The sequence below is a fragment of the Dermacentor andersoni genome, chromosome 1 (assembly GCF_023375885.2).
Source record: "Dermacentor andersoni chromosome 1, qqDerAnde1_hic_scaffold, whole genome shotgun sequence".
Classification (NCBI taxonomy): Eukaryota; Metazoa; Arthropoda; class Arachnida; order Ixodida; family Ixodidae; genus Dermacentor; species Dermacentor andersoni.
In genome coordinates this window covers 244195588-244218313 of record NC_092814.1, presented here as the reverse complement: position 1 = coordinate 244218313, position 22726 = coordinate 244195588, and the positions used below count along the sequence as shown (strand labels likewise).

Genomic DNA, 22726 nt, shown 5'->3' with positions numbered 1-22726 from the left:
AGATAACCATGTTTCTTGCAAAATAATCAATTCAGAAGAAAGTTCTTCACAAAGATTTAACAAATCCGTGGCTGCAGCAAAAATGGAACGACAGTTCCACTGCAGTACTTTTAAGGTCCCTATTTTGACGATATACTGACAGTATTAACTGCAGCCGTCTGTAAAATACTATATTTTCGGAAATCATAATTTTATAGGTTGTCGTTCTGACTCTTTTTAGCCTTTAGTTTACGAAGGATAGTAGTTCTAGAAAAGTACGGAGAAGCGCGACGCTTACACGTTCGAGCATCCAAATCCATGTTGTCAATGCTTTCTGAACTGGACTCGCAACTGTTACCACACTGGCGTTCGACATGAGATGCGGAAGGTTCTGTGTCGTCTGAGCAGTGAAAACTTGCCCAATGGTCTCAGAAAGGTTTGAAAAAAAGACAGTCAAGGGCTTTTGCCACAGCTTTTCTCTACAGCAGCTGCTACAGCATCATCAAGAGAGGTATCCATAGCTTTTGAGTGACGTGCAGCAGCTTCAGCGTACCCACATGATTTCTCTAATAGCCTCACGACGCGAACATCGCTTCCGTTCTATAACTTGTAGAATTTGAAGCTCTCGGTCTCGCAGGGCATTTCGAACAGTCCTCAGGGTGGGAACCTTCGCACAAGCAGCATCGCTCGCTCTGATAGGGGCATCGTGGCATTCTCTGCAAATGCGGCACCGAAGCTCTGACCTACATCACTTAATGTTGTGGCCATATCACCATCACTGAACGCATTGCAGTGGGCGGGGAGTAAGTGCTTCAACCCTGTATATTAAAGGATAGGCCTTGATCTCTGAGGGCCTAGTTGTGCCTGCAAAAATTCCACTGCCTTAATATTCAAACCTTATTTGATCGCATTCAGTGCAACAATCAGTGCTAACATGTGCGCGATGTGAAGCACATGGTTTAAGTCACCCTTGAGTGGAGGGGGGAGGGAGGGGGGGTCTTATAGGGCGGCGATTAGTATAGCGCCCGCATGCTCCGATATATACACCAAGACAAAATACTGGGATTTTACTAACGTTTCGACTGGGCCTTCACTCCAGCTACCTTTCAAACGTAAACAACATGAGCGACGCTACTTGTTCTGTTTGCCTTGTAGCATCGCTGAAGTTACGTATATATATATATATATATATATATATATATGGTGTCCCTGCCTTCGTCAGAGTGATTACTCTTATGAAGGCAGCACCGGTCGCCTGCCGAAACGCGTAAAGTTCTTTCGTGCGCGATTGCTTTGTATATATATATATATATATATATATATATATATATATATATATATATATATATATATATATATTCGAGAATAAGGGAAATCGAGCGGTTCGAACCTTGTTGATCACGACCATCAAAAGCCAACAGAACAGACAATGAAGCCAAGGGAAGCATAAATGAAATCATCTGCTGTGGTTGAAATTGAAATCTAGAAAGGAACGAAGAAAGGGAAATTGTTGTGGACGAAGAGATAACGTGCCGCCGGTCGTATCAGAACCTACAAACTCCGCATTACGCGAGCGTTGCAGTACAAGTTGTGCTACCGCGACGGCTATTAATTTATATATGTAAAGTGAAGCACAAGATCAAAGGATTGCGGTAGTAGAGGAGACAAAAAAGAGAAAGAATGGGCACTTCGGAAACCTTTTTTTTCTATTAACTTGGGAGGTAAAGGGCTAAAGATACGTGAATTCGAAGCAAATACGTCTAGCTGGAACACAGAACATTAGTAGTCTTGCTTCATTGACAACCTCAGGCACTACAATAATATATTTTCTGGTTTCACACCAACTTACCTACAAAAGTGGACAAAATGCATTCGTCTTTGGTATAAGACAGCACTCATAATGCACAATCAAACGAATGAAAATCAACTGGTAACCTAAATAAACCACGATGAACCTTCACTAATTCACGAGCAGATAGCTTGACGGGATGAACGCATTAGCCGATTAATCGGATAGTTAATTGATCAGTCGCGCGGTCCTAATTTTAATATATTTGCGATTTATGGCAATCGGCACTGTAATGAAACGTGATCGATCGATACATGGCGATGCTTATCTCTAAGCTCAGCCATTGTTTCTAAACACAACGAACACAAGCAACCATACTGTTGTAAAACGCCTGTATTTGCGTCTTTCTGCCGCGGCTATACTGTATGGCTCACACCAGGAGCTCCCCTCTGAGAACCACCGCGGCGTGTCCTCCGACTTGAAGCCGGTGTCCACCGGCTGGGACGCGTAGGTAGAGGTCACCACCGCGGGCCGACGCCTGGTGAGCTGCGAGACGGTGAATTCGCGTTACTCCATGGACTACGGCCTCTACGGCCGCATACATGACCACAACGCTCTAATATTGCGCGCTGGAAATAACAGAGTCCTGCAATATACCTCTCGCCGATACAGTTGCTTCTTTGGTTTCCTTCTCTTCTAATAATTTCAAGCGCCTTCATTTGACGGCGTGCGTCCTCCTTTAGCCGTTCGTGCATATGACGCTTTTAATACCTTCTTTTTTCGCCAAGGCATCTGTAAACGGGCTGTTGTTCCGGCTCAATAAAACTTGCCAACGGCGGCTTTCCATCTCCATAATTCAAACACATGCGTCCTGGTGAAAATTTTGTAAATGTTTCCACGAAAGGCTGTCATGAACTGAAACGAAGAATTAAAATGGCGAATGAAGGTGTCTTGCGTATGTTGCAAGAAATATTGCCCTGTCCCAACTAAAGCCCCTCCATCCACGCGCCACCGCTTCGGCGGAAACGTGTATGGAGGGGCTTTAGTCCCAACTATCATGCACCAAACTTTAAAAATATGCAAATGCCACGTAGCTGCACAGAACCAAGGTAATGTTGTTTGTCGTCGCTTGGAGATGCACATAGTACTTTTTGCATTCCGCCTAATTATGTAATTAGGCGAAATTAGGCGGCGCTCGAGGCACATTGCGTCTATTCGCGGGATTCTTTCACGCTCGGAAAAACACTTTTATGTAGCACTTATTGAGCGACGGAAAGCTGTATCGGGAGTTTTTCATGTTGCTCTATAATTTTCTCGTTGACACTTTTCATTTATTTATAATATTTGAGAAGTTTATTCATTAATTCAGACTAATTATGTAGTTAGGTAGAAGCGATGGCAAACAACATTACCTTGGTTCTGTCCAGCTGCGTGGCATTCGCATACTTATTTTTAAACTCTGGCTAAGTTAGCTGGGACACCCTGTATACCATGCCGTGCGTTTTAATTAAATTCGGCTCTCTTTCTGCATTCCGTGTGTAAGTTCGCTTGACAAATTTGCATGGTGTTTATTTTTCAGAAATAGCAGAAACGTACCGTACCGTGCCTTGAACTTAAATTTATGCCATTTGCCCACAACCGCTGTCGTGTCTATAGTAGTAGTGCTTCCTTGCCTTCTCACGTCACCTCTCCCTATCTTTCCCCCCCTCCCCTCTTTATGGGAACTGCGAGTGAAGAGGGACAAAGCTGTTATTCACTCGTATCGGGACTGCGTCGGTTTCTGCCTCCTCTCTACCATTATATCTATGGTAGATATAATGCATCCCTCTGGACCTGCACGTTAATAGGAAGGTAAGCTGCAGCAGCAGCAGCAGCAGCAATTTCTTTAGTGCTTTTTCGGGGGTCACGGATAATTACAGCTGTTAATAGGCTAATGCGGCGACGTCCAGGGAGCTCCAGTGGGTATTGTGCCCATTCGACGCTGTGCAAAGATCCAAACGAGTTTCTCGCGTCGCCTTTCCTCTCTGCCGCGCACCTGTACACACACTCTGAACCACCCCCCGACGCGGCGGTTCAGCAGCAGCAGCAGCAGCAGCAGCAGCAGCAGCAGCAGCAGCAGCAGCAGCAGCAGCAGCAGCAGCAGCAGCAGCAGCAGCAGCAGCAGCAGCAGCAGCAGCAGCAGCAGCAGCAGCAGCAGCAGCAGCAGCAGCAGCAGCAGCAGCAGCAGCAGCAGCAGCAGCAGCAGCAGCAGCAGCAGCAGCAGCAGCAGCAGCAGCAGCAGCAGCAGCAGCAGCAGCAGCAGCAGCAGCAGCAGCAGCAGCAGCAGCAGCAGCAGCAGCAGCAGCAGCAGCAGCAGCAGCAGCAGCAGCAGCAGCAGCAGCAGCAGCAGCAGCAGCAGCAGCAGCAGCAGCAGCAGCAGCAGCAGCAGCAGCAGCAGCAGCAGCAGCAGCAGCAGCAGCAGCAGCAGCAGCAGCAGCAGCAGCAGCAGCAGCAGCAGCAGCAGCAGCAGCAGCAGCAGCAGCAGCAGCAGCAGCAGCAGCAGCAGCAGCAGCAGCAGCAGCAGCAGCAGCAGCAGCAGCAGCAGCAGCAGCAGCAGCAGCAGCAGCAGCAGCAGCAGCAGCAGCAGCAGCAGCAGCAGCAGCAGCAGCAGCAGCAGCAGCAGCAGCAGCAGCAGCAGCAGCAGCAGCAGCAGCAGCAGCAGCAGCAGCAGCAGCAGCAGCAGCAGCAGCAGCAGCAGCAGCAGCAGCAGCAGCAGCAGCAGCAGCAGCAGCAGCAGCAGCAGCAGCAGCAGCAGCAGCAGCAGCAGCAGCAGCAGCAGCAGCAGCAGCAGCAGCAGCAGCAGCAGCAGCAGCAGCAGCAGCAGCAGCAGCAGCAGCAGCAGCAGCAGCAGCAGCAGCAGCAGCAGCAGCAGCAGCAGCAGCAGCAGCAGCAGCAGCAGCAGCAGCAGCAGCAGCAGCAGCAGCAGCAGCAGCAGCAGCAGCAGCAGCAGCAGCAGCAGCAGCAGCAGCAGCAGCAGCAGCAGCAGCAGCAGCAGCAGCAGCAGCAGCAGCAGCAGCAGCAGCAGCAGCAGCAGCAGCAGCAGCAGCAGCAGCAGCAGCAGCAGCAGCAGCAGCAGCAGCAGCAGCAGCAGCAGCAGCAGCAGCAGCAGCAGCAGCAGCAGCAGCAGCAGCAGCAGCAGCAGCAGCAGCAGCAGCAGCAGCAGCAGCAGCAGCAGCAGCAGCAGCAGCAGCAGCAGCAGCAGCAGCAGCAGCAGCAGCAGCAGCAGCAGCAGCAGCAGCAGCAGCAGCAGCAGCAGCAGCAGCAGCAGCAGCAGCAGCAGCAGCAGCAGCAGCAGCAGCAGCAGCAGCAGCAGCAGCAGCAGCAGCAGCAGCAGCAGCAGCAGCAGCAGCAGCAGCAGCAGCAGCAGCAGCAGCAGCAGCAGCAGCAGCAGCAGCAGCAGCAGCAGCAGCAGCAGCAGCAGCAGCAGCAGCAGCAGCAGCAGCAGCAGCAGCAGCAGCAGCAGCAGCAGCAGCAGCAGCAGCAGCAGCAGCAGCAGCAGCAGCAGCAGCAGCAGCAGCAGCAGCAGCAGCAGCAGCAGCAGCAGCAGCAGCAGCAGCAGCAGCAGCAGCAGCAGCAGCAGCAGCAGCAGCAGCAGCAGCAGCAGCAGCAGCAGCAGCAGCAGCAGCAGCAGCAGCAGCAGCAGCAGCAGCAGCAGCAGCAGCAGCAGCAGCAGCAGCAGCAGCAGCAGCAGCAGCAGCAGCAGCAGCAGCAGCAGCAGCAGCAGCAGCAGCAGCAGCAGCAGCAGCAGCAGCAGCAGCAGCAGCAGCAGCAGCAGCAGCAGCAGCAGCAGCAGCAGCAGCAGCAGCAGCAGCAGCAGCAGCAGCAGCAGCAGCAGCAGCAGCAGCAGCAGCAGCAGCAGCAGCAGCAGCAGCAGCAGCAGCAGCAGCAGCAGCAGCAGCAGCAGCAGCAGCAGCAGCAGCAGCAGCAGCAGCAGCAGCAGCAGCAGCAGCAGCAGCAGCAGCAGCAGCAGCAGCAGCAGCAGCAGCAGCAGCAGCAGCAGCAGCAGCAGCAGCAGCAGCAGCAGCAGCAGCAGCAGCAGCAGCAGCAGCAGCAGCAGCAGCAGCAGCAGCAGCAGCAGCAGCAGCAGCAGCAGCAGCAGCAGCAGCAGCAGCAGCAGCAGCAGCAGCAGCAGCAGCAGCAGCAGCAGCAGCAGCAGCAGCAGCAGCAGCAGCAGCAGCAGCAGCAGCAGCAGCAGCAGCAGCAGCAGCAGCAGCAGCAGCAGCAGCAGCAGCAGCAGCAGCAGCAGCAGCAGCAGCAGCAGCAGCAGCAGCAGCAGCAGCAGCAGCAGCAGCAGCAGCAGCAGCAGCAGCAGCAGCAGCAGCAGCAGCAGCAGCAGCAGCAGCAGCAGCAGCAGCAGCAGCAGCAGCAGAGTTGAATGAAGAGCAAAAAAAAAAACTTCGCTTTAAAGAAAATAAAAAAAGCTGTGGTGTGGCAAAAAAGAAAAAACTATTAACGACGTTTCAGCTCAGCTGATATGATACATCAGCTGAGCAGATGTAGGCGTTATAATTTGGTAATAGCAAATGATTGGTGGCGATGGGCATACATGCATAAGCTAGCTAAATAAGTAAGCAAAAGCGAAGTAGCAGCCAAGCCACAGAGTGCTTATGCTTAGTAGACAATTTTCAAAATTCCTACAGCATTATTTTTGTTCACAATACCGTGCGAAGTACATAAGTACGCGTCGAATTCTTTAGGAAAAATTAATTAGGCGGAAACGTCGAGACGTATACGTGAACGTACCATTCAGCTCTTCTTTTCCCAAAACATCAGCCCAGTAGGGTCCCAGCACGGCATGAGCAGACCCTGGAAGAAACAAAAGCAGGGTGGGGTGGGCATATCCGGACCAGACCGCGTGCTGCTACAGCTCGCAAACAGCACGGGTAAGAAGAGGAAGACAATACGACCTCTGACTTTACGAAAGAAAAGTAGAATAAGAAGAAGAAATGAAGAAATCGGAAAGTACCAGCAGAAGACAGAGGAACCAATGCAGTCGATCTCGGATATATCAAACCTGGGCGTACCGAATTATTGTCTATATCGCCTTGAAAACATACCCTTCAAAATCATATGCGAAAGTATAGCGCTGTTGCACGAGTGTATCGAAATTTTAGTGCCATAAATTTTGGTCCCATAAAGCCGGCCGGCGTAGCGCCGGTCATAGGATTATCCATCCCATGAGCCGTCTAAGGCTTTCGCCTTAATAAACATTAAGTTGGTGACCGCCCGGGGCACTTTACCGAGTCCGAAACGTGACAAACCGCTGGTTAAAAGTATTCGCTAAATAAAGAACGACGATCTAAACACAGCGGTACTGAATCATTTCATAAGGGGAAGCTAGGATAGCTTGGCCTTGGAATAGATACTTAGCCCCGATTTTATTACAAGCTCCGTATACGCGACTCGAGCTGTTTGGACAAAGCGCAGCGACCTTCGGAAGCGGTTACTTGTCCTTTGGAGCTGTAGACAAAGCTTCGCGTGTCGTCCACCCAATCACCGTCTACAATATCCGTCGAAACAGGTTTGTAGAGCCGCACTGGCGTCATGTACAGTCAACAGCAAAAGTTTACGGGATACGGTTCCCCTGCACAGTTAAGGCATGTGACATCTAATTTAATAAACCACTGTGTAGGTGGTGAAGGCTACTACATGCTGGAACATTTAATTCGAGCATGTGTGACCCCGCTTCACCAGAATTCAGCTTCTTGGCAGATCCTGCGTCCCGTAAACTTTTGCTGTTGTCGGTACATTCATAGTAAACACGGAGGCACTTGAAGATCAAGTCAGACTGCCACCTCGAGCCTGCATCATGATTTCTGTCAACGCAGAAGCGATAGGAGACATAGAAGTCATCGTCCAGTGCGATCAACGCTTGCTGTTTGTCAGAGAAATTTGCAACGCTGTACAGCTGAGGCAAGCAATGGACGCGTCACCACGTGATCAAACGTGGCAGCACCTACGGGGTCGCCGTGAAAACGGTCAATGTCCAGTAACTCTAGACTAGACTAGCCGGCCTGTCAGCGCTTTCTATCGGCGCGAAGCGACGAGATCATCAAGAACTTGTTGATCACTTTTTGATCTCTCTTGCTGTTGCTGATGTCGTCATTTCGTGCCGTTAGAAGGGCGTTCATCGGACCGCCAGTCGACGCTCGCGCGGTAATGTTGAAGAATCGCTCGACTGTACTATCGTGAGTAATATTAGCGGGAACATGCGAACGCGTGGAAAATATAGATAGCCTCGAAACCGAGTTAGCGCGATACGTGGATGGCGCTGTCGAAAATAGAGGCGAAAGGGGGCGCTCTTCCGCTAACTGTTTGCACTCCCGCCTCGCTATATAGTGCTGCTACGCAACAGCAACTGATTGCGTTTCACGTACCGGCCGCTAGCGATGATAAGGTGGTTACAGCACGCAGAGCATGGCAATGTGTTGCTTGTAGTTCTGCGCAAAATACCTCTCCAGCTCTCTCTCTCTTTCTTTTTTTCTCTGTGACACGCACGGAACGTCTGGCCGTGATACCGGCTTGATACTATAGCGCCTGTAATAGCGTTCACGCACAGGAAAGAAAGCAGTATTTGTTTTTATACCTATTTCGCTGTATCCTGGTTCTCGTGAACCAGCAGTCGGTTGAAAAGTTTTATTGGGCGCTTGCGACATGGTAACAAACTATGAATGCACATAAAAACAGTACCCCATTATATCAGCATTAGCTTGCCCTTGCTCGTTTGTGGGCTAATAACGGGTCATGGCTACGCCGGCTTGAATGACGGCCTCCATTCTTTCTGGCAGAGACCCGTAGAGAGCCTCAACGAAAGCTGTGTCACCTTGAAGACGTTTCCACTCGTCTTGTATAGCTTCCCACAGTTGATCAATGGTCGCCAAGTCCAAGGAGAGCGTGGAAAGGTTAGCATTCATAGGTGCCCAAACATGATCTATTATGTTCATGTCCGCGCACCCCGCGCGCCACTCAAGGCGCATTGCCCCTCGTTCATCTAAAAGACGTGTCATGGCCTTTGCTGCATGCACAGGAGACAAGTCATGTTGGAATTGATATAGTACCCATCCGGGCGTGGACCATTCAATCCACATGGGGTCATCTCGTGCTCCAGCAATAGGCTGGAGCACTCGTAAGCCTCTCAGAGATTCTTACAAGGGAACTTCGGCTGTCACGCGAAACAGCCGCCCACATGTTACTGACGTGCTTCCGCTTGCAGCCACCTCCTGGATGTTTTGCGGACAAAAGCGTGTGTTCTCCATGCGCCACACTCTTTTCTGCTGTTACCAGTGGCTCGAGAAAGTATATTTGTCGGAGAAGATGACATATTTTCAATCCGCCACCCTCCAGCTGCGATGATCGACAGCGAACTTCATGCGAGCAGTTTTGTTGGCAGCTGTGAGAAGGGGCTTCTGAGCGGCGATGCGACTTCGAAGTGCGGCTTCCCTTAACCTTCGCCGTACCGAGCTGTCACTATACATTTTCCAGGTCGAGAGTACTGCGCACGTCCTTCGCACTTTGAAATGGATTCTCAATGACTGCAGCAACAATTTGTAGGTCTTGGTCCATCGACGTGGCGCGGGGTCACCTCTTGTGCGGCGCATCCTTAATGCGTCCTTCATCTCGGTATGCTTGGACTATCCTGTTAACGGTCTTCAACTGCATGGCAGCCTGTCAAAGCAGCACTGTCGCGCTGCGTGTAACCCTTCTTTGACAATTCGACGACTTCTTACCGCTTATGACCCGCTGTGGTTGCTGAGTGGCTATGGCGTTGGGCTGCTGAGCACGAGGTCGCGGGATCGAATCCCGGCCACGGCGGCCGCATATCGATGGGGGCGAAATGCGAAAACACCCGTGTACTTAGGTGCACGTTAAAGAACCCCAGGTGGTCGAAATTTCCGGAGTCCTCCACTACGGCGTGCCTCATAATCAGAAAGTGGTTTTGGCACGTAAAACCCCATAATTTAATTTTTTTACCGCTTATGAAAAGGCGCTCGCGACATCGTTAGGCGCTGTCAGGATTGGGGGCTCAATCCTATCGCTCGTAACCCGTTGTCAAGATTGGAGTCCGGCATGAATGAGAAGGTAGCTGGCCCATGCCGTCGTCCAACTTATCCACGCTGAGGACGTTGATGAAGGGAAGGACTGCTCCTCATTGAGAACGAGGAATATGGGTTTATTTACAGCATTTACATGCAGTTCATCAGTCTAGCATGATTGCGAGAGAAAGTACGTCAGTCTAACATGACTGCTTGAGAGAGTGTCTCGAGCGTCCGCACAACAGAGGTTTATGAACGCTCGGTCCCCCCTCGATTCCAAGGTGACAGAAACGGTCATCCAGTCATCGTAAACAAGCCGCCTCTCCGCGGGACGGTTTACACACTCACGCGCATACACACACACACACAGGTTCACGGTCCGAAACCGACATCACACAGACTTCTTAGAACTCGGAGCTGACCCCCGCAGCGCGGCCGGGTAGCCATTGTCTTGCGTCTTGGTCGGCGCGTGGGAAGGGGCCTCCGTCAACGTTCCCGCGGCAACTCCCCCACTCATAGCAGAACACTGCGGCGTTGGTGGGTTCGGTAAAAATAGTTGGCCCGCTGAACGCATTCAGTCACAATGGCGACTTAGTGACGCCGTGGCTAGAGGTTTGCGGCGGCGCTCCAGGAAATGTTGACGCCCGTTGTCGCAACTGGCTGGCAACACTTGCACCTCAGCTGGGCCGTTCTTAACAGCGCTGAAACAGATGACTGCTAGGCACGGACAGCCGTGGTCTACTTTATAAGCATATTCTACGAAACATTATATATATATATATATACAGGCGTATAAATGCTCGGCCAACACCACCTAGATATAAGTAAATCCTATGCATCCCGGCAGGCTACGTCACGGCTGATCCCTCAACAGCTACGTAGCCTGATAGGTTATTGGATGTGGCTGCGCGCGCTGATATGGACCGTATCATCGCTAGCGGCCGGTGACACGCAATCAGCTACTGTTTCGTAGCAACGCTAGCGAGGCGGGAGTGCTAACAGTTAGTGCAACCGCGGTGCCCTTTCCACTTTGTTTCCGACAGCGGCCGCCTCGAATCGCCCCACATCGGGTTCGAACACAGAGAAAGAAACATATTCTTCCTCCGTGGGTTCGAGGCTATTTGCCACGCGTTTGCGTGTTCCCGCTCATATTGCTCACGGCAGTACGTGTGTCAGCTTTGCTGCTTGCAAATATGGATGGCTCGTGAAAAGTGCGGCCATTCTCGTTATCGGCAAAAGCATGCACGGTGGGCGAGATCGCCACGCACGTTCAAGAAAGCGAAACGCATCCCGGTTCGTTATCCGTTCCACAAGAATGCGTGGCTGACACTCGATTTTATTTTCACTGCGTGGCCTAGGGCATGGGATGCCGAACTGGAGATGTCCGACCTCCGGGTTTGTCTTCTTGTTCAGGGGGTCCCGAAACTGGGTTCCTCCAATGGCATTTTAGAGCTCCCGCGAGCGGCCACAACAAATCGATATATTCATCTATTTCGCGATCCCCTTCGAGTTGGATATATCCGGGATCGACACATGGTAGGTATGGTCATATTGTGGCTCGCGAGCTGCAGGAAGTTCTTGAGTATACATACACTTGCTGCTCACGACCAGCTGTTCGGTCAGCCACTCCTTTTGTTCTTGTTCATATACGCTGTCACTACGCTGGCCTCTGAGCTTTCAACGACGGGCTACGGTGGCTAGAGGGGTAGGTGTGCCGACCGAGCGTAGTTCACCGCTTCTCCGCATCATGACGCAAAAATGGCGTTGCGGTCAGTACGCAGGAAAGAATGTGTGTATGCAGGGAAGACAAAATGCGTGTTTAAGGATATCGCTGCCGCTTATTTCAGCTATGATGTGTGCTTAAAATACCATTTCCTGAAGTGCAAGCAAAGCTGCATGGGTAATTGTGCTATTGTCAGAAAACACAAAGTACTGGAACTATTCTTTTAGCTTCTATGCAAGAACCTCGCACTACAGGTTTAGCGGCTTTGAACGAGTGCGGAGTTGGAGTTTTAGGCTGTGAACTAGTGAGTAGCTTTTTCGTAGATTTGGTGCAGCCAAGTATCGTTTGAATCAAATGATAGGGTTCAACGTCCAGAAGCACACGGGCTAGCTATGAGAGACGCCGCAGTGGGGCATTCCGGAATATTTTTTTCACCACCTGACAGTGGTTAACGTGTGCCCAAACCTAAGTACACGAACGTTTTGTGTTTCAACCCAATCAGAACGCGGCCGCTATGACAGATAAACGAACCAACGACGTCATCATTAGCAACACAACGATAACCACCGAGCCATCACGGCGGGTAAGAACTCCGTTTGGAGTAAGGGTGTTGTCTTAATTGGTGCTGAATTTACAGCTCCGGTGTAATTAAGGTTTATTGTCATTCGCCTTTCCTAAAGCTTATATAATAATATATCCTTACAACCGTTTACGCCGTAGATGGCAATGTTTCGTATATGTCAGGAACAAGCGAACTTACCTTGCCTGTAGAGTTACGGGGTGCAGCAGTCGGTTCCTTGCACAGAACTTCACCCACTTTCAATCGAACTTTATTGAGCGTGAACTTAAAAACTAATTTCGCTCAAAGAGGAAATGTGGCAGCCGTGGAACCTTCCACGGCTGCTACATTTCCACACTGACCGAGCATGATGCAACACGTACGCGATGACAAGCTCTGCAAGCCCCGGCACAGAAATCTTCACGTTGCGCAGGGTTCATTCTCAGCTTGTTGCTCAGATCTATCCGATGATTTGCGGAAACAATCACGTTGTAGTCCCAAATAATGTTCGCTCTGATATTTTCGGGCATCATATTACAGAGATGAGCGGAAGCACTTTACTATTGCATCTTTGGTAAACTTTTCTTAGTCGACAACATTGGTGACATCGCGCTTGAGGAACTGTTCCTAAAAGCGTCCTTCTTCCAGAAGCGGTGTCCGCTGCTGCTTTAGATTCCCTGATCTATAGTTGGGAGCCGGACAGGCCGGACAGGCCGCCATTGGAATATGAACCTGGCAACGTTTAACGCAAGAACATTATCTAGTGAGGCGAGTCTAGCAGTGCTATTGGAAGAATTAGAGGGCAGTAAATGGGATATAATAGGGCTCAGTGAAGTTAGGAGGCCAAAAGAAGCATATACAGTGTTAAGGAGCGGGCACGTCCTGTGCTACCGGGGCTTAGCGGAGAGACGAGAACTAGGAGTCGGATTCCTGATTAATAAGAATATAGCTGGTAACATACAGGAATTCTATAGCATTAACGAGAGGGTGGCATGTCTTGTTGTGAAACTTAATAAGAGGTACAAAATGAAGGTTGTACAGGTCTACGCCCCTACATCCAGTCATGATGACCAGGAAGTCGAAAGCTTCTACGAAGACGTGGAATCGGCGATGGGTAGAGTGAAAACAAAATACACTATACTGATGGGCGATTTCAATGCCAAGGTAGGTAAGAAGCATGCTGGAGACAAGGCAGTGGGGGAATATGGCATAGGCACTAGGAATAGCAGGGGGGAGGTATTAGTAGAGTTTGCAGAACAGAATAATATGAGGATAATGAATACCTTCTTCCGCAAGCGGAATAACCGAAAGTGGACATGGAGGAGCCCGAACGGCGAGACTAGAAATGAAATAGATTTCATACTCTGCGCTAACCCTGGCATCATACAAGATGTGGACGTGCTCGGTAAGGTGTGCTGCAGTGACCACAGGATGGTAAGAACTCGAATTAGCCTAGACCTGAGGAGGGAACGGAGGAAACTGGTACATAAGAAGCCGATCAATGAGTTAGCGCTAAGAGGGAAAATAGAGGAATTCCAGATCAAGCTACACAACAGGTATTCGGCTTTAAGTCACGAAGAGGATCTTAGTGTTGAAGCAATGAACGACAATCTTGTGGGCATCATTAAGGAGTGTGCAATAGAAGTCGGTGGTAACTCCGTTAGACAGGATACCAGTAAGCTATCGCAGGAGACGAAAGATCTGATCAAGAAACGCCAATGTATGAAAGCCTCTAACCCTACAGCTAGAATAGAACTGGCAGAACTTTCGAAGTTAATCAACAAGCGTAAGACAGCTGACATAAGGGAGTATAACATGGATAGAATTGAACAAGCTCTCAGGAACGGAGGAAGCCTAAAAGTAGTGAAGAAGAAACTAGGAAATGGCAAGAATCAGATGTATGCGCTAAGAGACAAAGCCGGCAATATCATTACTAATATGGATGAGATAGTTCAAGTGGCTGAGGAGTTCTATAGAGATTTATACAGTACGAGTGGCACCCACGATGATAATGGAAGAGAGAATAATCTAGAGGAATTCGATATCCCAGAAGTAACGCCGGAAGAAGTAAAGAAAGCCTTGGGAGCTATACAAAGGGGGAAGGCAGCTGGGGAGGATCAGGTAACAGCAGATTTGCTGAAGGATGGTGGGCAGATTGTTCTAGAAAAACTGGCCAGCCTCTATACGCAATGCCTCAAGACCTCGAGCGTACCGGAATCTTGGAAGAACGCTAACATAATCCTAATCCATAAGAAAGGCGACGCCAAAGACTTGAAAAATTATAGACCGATCAGCTTACTGTCCGTTGCCTACAAAGTATTTACTAAGGTAATTGCAAATAGAATCCGGAACACCTTATACTTCCGTCAACCAAAGGACCAGGCAGGATTCCGTAAAGGCTACTCAACAATAGATCATATTCACACTATCAATCAGGTGATAGAGAAATGTGCGGAATATAACCAACCATTATATATAGCTTTCATTGATTACGAGAAAGCGTTTGATTCAGTGGAAACCTCAGCAGTCATGGAGGCATTGCGGAATCAGGGTGTAGACGAGCCGTATGTAAAAATACTGAAAGATATCTATAGCGGCTCCACAGCCACTGTACTCCTCCATAAAGAAAGCAACAAAATCCCAATAAAGAAAGGCGTCAGGCAGGGAGATACGATCTCTCCAATGCTATTCACAGCGTGTTCACAGGAGGTATTCAGAGACCTGGATTGGGAAGAATTGGGGATAAGAGTAAATGGAGAATACCTTAGTAACTTGCGCTTCGCTGATGATATTGCCTTGCTTAGTAACTCAGGGGACCAACTGCAATGCATGCTCACTGATCTGGAGAGGCAGAGCAGAAGGGTGGGACTAAAAATGAATCTGCAGAAAACTAAAGTAATGTTTAACAGTCTCGGAAGGGAACAGCAGTTTACGATAGGTAGCGAGGCACTGGAAGTGGTAAGAGAATACATCTACTTAGGACAGGTAGTGACTGCTGATCCAGATCATGAGAGTGAAATAATCAGAAGAATAAGAATGGGCTGGGGTGCGTTTGGCAGGCATTCGCAGATCATGAACAGCAGGTTGCCATTATCCCTCAAGAGAAAAGTGTATAACAGCTGTGTCTTACCAGTACTCACGTACGGGGCAGAAACCTGGAGGCTTACGAAAAGGGTTCTACTTAAATTGAGGACGACGCAACGAGCTATGGAAAGAAAAATGATAGGTGTAACGTTAAGGGATAAGAAAAGAGCAGATTGGGTGAGGGAACAAACGCGCGTTAATGACATCTTAGTTGAAATCAAGAAAAAGAAATGGGCATGGGCAGGACATGTAATGAGGAGGGAAGATAACCGATGGTCATTATGGGTTACGGACTGGATTCCGAGGGAAGGGAAGCGTAGCAGGGGGCGACAGAAAGTTAGGTGGGCAGATGAGATTAGGAAGTTTGGAGGGTCAACATGGCCACAATTAGTACATGACCGGGGTAGTTGGAGAAGTATGGGAGAGGCCTTTGCCCTGCAGTGGGCGTAATCAGGCTGATGATGATGATGATGATGATGATGATGATGATGATAGTTGGGAGCGAAGAAGTAAGCGTGCTTGTTGATCTTCTCTGAAGCAGAAACACCGCCACTATTTGATGCGGACTCCACTTATCCGCCATCGGAGATGTGCTTCGCTAACCATGCCGCTCATCTTTTCGTCGTAGAAGCTTCAACATATTTTAGCAACTTGCAAACACGCAATAACAGAGACCTGTATTTCCTCAATGCACAAAGAGGGGCATTTTACCACTCTCATGACGGGGGGGGGCAAAGTAGGACATTGCCCCCCCCCCCCCCCACTTTTGAAACCCGGGAATATATTCGCCTGGAGTCCCAACCAAGATAACTCGGGCCTGCAGAAAGCGGCTTGAAGCCCTGATAAGGGGGTGTGGCCTCTCCACCAGCTGCACGTGGAGTCTCTGCTACATTGGTTCTCCAGCGCACTCATCAGTGGAATTTATGCATATATAGCATACAGAGCCTGCTCGGTAACAGTTGGTAAATTTCCATACCTCTGCAAGTCTGCAGTAGTCTTTCAAGTCTTGATCTAGAAATTGATTCGGGCTACTTGGTCTGTCAATAGTGCAACTGAACCTGAATAGTGCAATTGAGGTCCCCAGAACTTTCAAAACTGCTTTCGCTTATTTGGTCGTGAAAGGTTTTCTCGCAGTGAAAGTGAGGCAGCACGAAGCGTTCACTTCACGCTGCCGGCGCTTTTCATCGGGTCAGCGTTGTGACAGCGAGTGCTCGTGGTCCTCTAGTGAGATGCGTTTATATTTGCCTGTACGTGCGCGACACCATGCTTGTCATAGGTGTATCTACCGGTTCTACTCCTCCCCCCACAGTCAGAATTGAAAAGGAAAAGTAGGCCATTTATCCTCCGACGCCCCTACGCACACACACTTGCGAAAGCGGGCACTGCCGGCTGCACACTGCACAAATAAAACAACAGCTGAGGTCAAGCTTTTTTTCTCAGAATTGGGCTCACATAGGTGCGATCTATTTATTACGTATTCCCTGCTTTTCGGCCTCGCCTCCACGTGCTGTAGCAGATGACGCTGGGCGGGCCGTGCTAAGGAGCCAAGGGTTACCCCGTACTTTGCGGTGCGAGACGCCTGCGGGACGTGCCTTGTAAGCCTGCACTGCTGAGAAAGCTGTCGCTAGGCTGTCCAAAACAAGTTCAATCTACCATCACTCGCATCATCCCGCGTTTGTTGAGGCCGTCTAACGTAACCGTCTTTGAAAACACAAAATCAAATTTGTTTTTATAATTTACCGGTATTTTACCAGTGTCGCCATTTTAGCGATTTTGACACTAGATGTATTAACTTTTTCGTCTGTTTACAGCAAAGTTTTCGATTTAGCAATCACTGACTTTTTTAGTGACTTTAATGAACAGTTGGCGGTAGTTTCACGACTTATAAGTTAGAAAAATTGCTTGGAAAATGACCTTCAAGAACTCGCTTTGATATTCAAAAGCCACATGCAAGTGGCCTAAACTCGCTGTACAATGTACAGGCTCCGTGACCATGATGAACCAACGGTTTCCTTCACATTGTGATTGTACTTCACAGCACAGTGGTCATCATAGCCTTGATACTGTGGTCACAAACTTGAAGGTTCTTTATTATTTACAAAACCTATTTGAATGCGTTTAAACGCTGTGGGTTCAGCGGTGTCAGTAAATCCATTCACTTGGTAGACGGTTGACTAGCCTGTCAGATAACTAATTTACCAAAACCAAGTGGAATAAATTTTCTGTTCAGATTTAGAACCCAGCAATAAGAGATATAGACTGCGTAAAAAATGCGTAAATATCGGAACGACTTAGCTCGTTCTCGCGCGACTGAACAAATCGCTTCCGTTTCTCACGCCTTTCGGGCCAATCAGTACCTCACGGCGGCTTTCAGGTATATAGATCAAGGGCGAAAATATGGTATTTAACCTGTACAAAGCTCGGGTAATTGTCATTGCCATGTCAACAATATGCGGCCAAGCGCGTTCCACAGAATCTAGTTCTGCTACCACACATGTCGGGGAGCCCCAAGAAATGTAGGGATAATACGCAGACTAAATGCATTTTCATGCTAGAAAAACTACGTTGCTTGTGTTCTTTTGAATCGTGCGGTATTTGTAACCTTCCAATCTGAGGATAATGAAAAATATAAGTTGTTATAATCCAGTATATAAATATTACATTTATGCGATCGAATATCTACTTTTTAAAACATGAATCAAATACGAATATTCAGTATCGAATATCGCATAGACAAACGCAGATGCACATATTTACAGCAGGAATATTTGTTTCAGTATAATTAGGAACATGCTTGCACTGAAGAGACAGTCAACTATCACGTACAAGTAAGATCCTTTTAAACACAAGATCACAACAGTCATGCAATAAATTACACGAATAGCCGCTTGGCACCTTTAAGCGTGGTGGCAAACAAGCTTCCCAAGAATGACAGGCATTTGAAACTGACGAACTTTTCAAAAACGCATAATAAATACTTGTTGAAAAAATATCAGAAGTTATGGAAAAGGAAAATAAAACACTAAGGAGGTATTTGTGTGCCCTAGACAGACTACAGAGTCTCTTACAAGAAAAAAACATGACTCGTTGTAACGTAAGAGATAAAACTCCTACATGACTAGGCAGCAACAAAGACTAATTGACACAATATAGCGGATTGTCATGTATTGGACGAAAAGAAGGGAAAACCGAGGGGCCCGATTTTGTAAGGGCACCGTTTTTGTAAGAACACTGGCACGCATTTGTTAGTCAGAACCATATGAAACCAACAGATAATGAAGAAACGGAAAACATAAGATAAATTATGTGTAGTTTCTAATTGAAGTGCAAAAATAAGAATGTAATGGGGGAAAACTCAACTTGCTGACGGTGAGAACCAAACCCACAACCTCTGCATTAGGCGCGCGTTGCACTACAAATTGTGCTACGGCGACGGCAGTTGCCACGTCCATGCATTCTTGGGTATATATGTATGTGTACAAGATGTAACCCAAGGAGTGTTAACCAGTGCCACACTTCCACCGCAGAACCGAAAACAAAGCTCGCGTCACGAACTTTGTTTCTGCATCGCTTCGAAAACTGTCGCTGTTTTACTTCTGATAATTATAATTCGCGATACTTTGTTCAGCAGGTGGAGAACAGTAACCCGATTGGAGCAGTCGGTTGTTGCGAAATATTTGGTTAGTTTTGATATTCGAAAATGCCGAATAGTACATTTTCCAATACCAATAAAATATTACACACTAACTATTCATATTCATATTCAACTATTCAAGTTTTTAATACATTACCAACCCGGAGCCAGTACAGACCTACTGTGGAACACTTTTTCGAACATTGTATGACAGTGCATCGAATGTTTTGTCCCCAAACACCGCAAAATTGTCAGGAAGAAAACTCCTTGGATGACGAGGGAAATTATACGTACTAAAAGGAAACTGAAAAGGAAACGAAAAGCCCGTTCGCAAAACCCCACCTCACAATATGAGGAACCCATTCGACATCTAAGTAAACAGTGAGAACAACTAGTTAGGGAGAGCAAGGACAGGTTTTATAGAACCACACTTCAGAAATTTCTTGCAGAAGACCCTGGAAAATTTTGGCGCTACGTTAATCTTACGGGTAGGCGACCACACGTGAATGCGAGCCAAAATAACAATAAACAGGTTGACAGCTTTAGTGATTTTTTCTCGTCTGTTTTTACGCAAGATAACGGTACGGTTCCGCACTTTGTAGATGCCCCAGATAGGGCCCCAATAGAGGATATAGTAATTAGTGAAGAAGGAATTCTTAACTTGCTCCTCAACATTAACATAAAGAAATCACCCAAACCAGATGAAATACCCAGCGAATTCTTGTACAGGTATGCGGAGTGGGTTTCAAAATATCTTGCCATTATATTTCACTCATCTATTACTACCGGCTGTTTCCACAGTCCTTGGAAACGTGCCAAAATCGCACCCATAGACAAAGGCGGCTCAACAGCAAACGTCAGCAACTACCGGCCAATTTCCCTTACCAGCGCGTGCTCAAAATTACTGGAGCATATTGTATCAAAACATTTAATTAAATATCTAGATTACCATACGGTATTATACAGCCGTCAACATGGGTTCAGAAGGAAACTCTCCACGACAACTCAACTTATAGAAATTGTACATGACCTCTCCCAAACCATCAATTCGCGTGGCCAAACCGGCGTTTCATAAAGTTTCTCATCCTAAGTTATTACACAAAATAGGCGCCATATTTAAAAATCCCGCAATCATGAAATGGTTCACGTCTTAACTTCATTGCAGAGAACAGTATGTCCAAATTGGAAGCTGCCAGTCTGTACCCTCACTTGTAGAGTCTGGTGTACCTCAGGGTACGGTACTAGGACCACTCTTATTTCTCGTATTTATTAATGATATGCCTACTGACATCACTGTGCCGTTGCGCTTGTTTGCCAACGACTGCGTCATTGATAACAAAGTTCAGTCGAGACAAGACCAAGATGAACTTAACTCAAATCTACAAAAAATTAAAAAATGGTGCAACGATTGGCAAATGGGCATAAACCCGCAAACGCCTTCGGTAGGATTTCTCTGATAAGAACTGCTATCGTCGAATCTTGGACGAACAGATTGATACCATGCGCCAGAAACAGAGGTAATTCCATTCAACATGGTCGCCATTATACCAAGGGCCCTTCAGTGCACCTGTCGCCTGGAACATGCTGGAGCAAAAACTGCCCGCCAGCAAGCTCATGACACCGGCCAAGCAGTCTGCTAATAGCGAGCCGCCGGTGGTATATAGAGCATCAAGCCGCACGGTTTGCACGGCGCCAAGCGCTCCACGTTACAGCAAAAAGAAAAAAAGAAGGCCAAGATTCGATGATGGCAGTTATAGAAGAAAGCCTACCGAAGCCGCTTCATCTACTGCGAATAAACCCAGCAGTGCGAGATAGCATGGGCAAATATAAAGAGTGGGTCGCGCGCCGTCATTCCAACAACCTGTCGCGCACGGATAATTCCGAGTCTAGCAGACGAGACGCCGCAGCGATCCTTTGCTTGCGCGGTATTGTGGTAACGCGACAGAAAATAAAAATAAGAATGTATAGGGCCTGCGGCTTTAAGGTGGCAGCCGTCAGCTGCAGCGTGAGCTGGGCACAGAGAACAATCGCACCCCTGACAACCCATTCCGGCGGCAGCGCATCAGACGTTGCCGGAATGGCAACATCCGCAGGCCAACCAAAATTTGCTATGTGGCATGGTGAGAGGCCCTTTAAAAAATGAAAGGGTTGCCGACCCCCCTCCCCCTGACTTTAAGCACTGGGTTAGTGAACTTCGCGGGAATGACGTACCATACACGCAACGCAAGCACACGCACAGGTTCTTTGTATAGGGACACAGGAGGCACTTACCGGTGACGGGGTCCTCAGGGATGCCGTTCCAGGGGCTGAAGTAGCGAGAGATGAAGTCGTAGTCGTCGTTGCTCCTGCCCCGAATGGTGACTGCGACGCCGAGCACTCGGTCGCCACTCTCAGAGTGCAGCATTCGCGCAGGACTCGGACTCAGGGCCTCGAGGGCTGACCTACGTGCACCGCCGCATGTATTTCACCCTCTCACGTTAAGTATACTGCGAGAGGGCTGGTCAAAGGCAGCTTGCGACTATCGCAGGACTCTGCGACTGCGCCGTGGTTTAAATCATGGATAAGCGGCATAATTGTTCAAGTTAACGGGATCCGGATGCTTTGCGGCCCCGCTACCGACATCCACCGGAATCAAAATCATCCGAGAATTCAGAAGAACCAAGATCGAGTACCGTTCGAAGCGCACCTAATATTTCCGGTGCTCGCGCGATATGTTTCTGGCCCTGAGATGGAAGAAAAAAACATCGAATGTCCGCTTTCTGTTGTCAGGCATTATGCAATCTTGACTCGTTTTGACCCCGTAATTTGTATTCAGGGATATGGCAATTGGTATTTCGTACAATTAACTTCATCGAAGGAATTAGAGGTGATTCATGTATTGAAGCACCAACGGTTAGCTGTATACCAACGACGTAAAAAAACACACACACACTACCACGCGTAACAAATGCTGTGCGTTCGCCGCACCAATCTGCCATGACCAATGCCTTATCAGCATAAAATGAAATGCGGACAGGAAATAACTGATCAGAACGTCTGTTACCGGACACGGACGTTCGTCGTGTTTCGGAATCTTAATTAAGTCACTGTTACAAGTGCATGCTGAACCTGGAAATGACACAACTCATTTGTGCATTTTCAAAAATTTTCGCGTTTTAATTAAAGCCGAGAGTCCATTTGGTCCGCACGTATACACGCAAGTGTATACGACCCGCGGCTGAAGCAACAGTCAGCGGTACGTTGTACTCACCTGGTGCAGGAGTCTTGCAGGCGCACCACTAGCTTCTTCGCATCGGCTGAGTAGCGCACTTCGGCCACCGAGGTCTCACCGACCACGGCCTGCGACGTGATACGCACTCCGGATAATCAAAGCTCAGGCAAGCGAATCACTCAGGTATGGGAAACTATATCTCTTTTCATCGCTACTTGATTTCATATTGTACGCACAAATAACATCCATCCTTCGTATAAATAAAACAGCAGATTTCTGCTGACCTGAGTTAACCATAATTGCCAGAAAAGTTTGGTCGAATGCTCTATATAGCCAAACGTGCGTCATCGTAGGGTTTCGTTTCGGTACCACGAGATTAACAAGTCGTTAGACCACATATGCAGTCTAGCATATCCCATAAAAAAAGGAAAACTTAAAATCGACGCATAAGCTCGCGAAAGTTTCAAGACTATCGTATCAGCGGCGTCAGGCTGAGCTTGAAATTATTCGCCCGTCATTCAGGCATATTCTTCCTGCAAAAATATTTCGCACATCTAAAGCACAGCTCTTCTGTTATCTCTGTGCACTTCCGTCATGACGTAAAAGCATTTCGCGGCACTAAAGAAAGCAGATTATACCGAGGGCATATACTGCATGATTTGCCTAAACCGAATT

General features: G+C 48.4%; 1 protein-coding gene across 1 annotated transcript in view; it reads right to left on the bottom strand.

Annotated features, from left to right (window-relative positions):
• Positions 1 to 2158: 2158 nt before the first annotated feature.
• LOC126548013 (phenazine biosynthesis-like domain-containing protein) overlaps positions 2159 to 22726 on the bottom strand; it is a 70517-nt gene continuing 49949 nt past the window's right edge. The window contains exons 6-9 of the mRNA XM_050196091.3: positions 22091 to 22179; positions 21112 to 21281; positions 6551 to 6613; positions 2159 to 2314 (exon numbers count right to left, since the gene is read on the bottom strand). Of these exons, the coding sequence (XP_050052048.1) occupies positions 2199 to 2314; positions 6551 to 6613; positions 21112 to 21281; positions 22091 to 22179 (438 nt within the window). The 3' untranslated portion in view covers positions 2159 to 2198. The remainder of the gene's footprint in view (positions 2315 to 6550; positions 6614 to 21111; positions 21282 to 22090; positions 22180 to 22726) is intronic.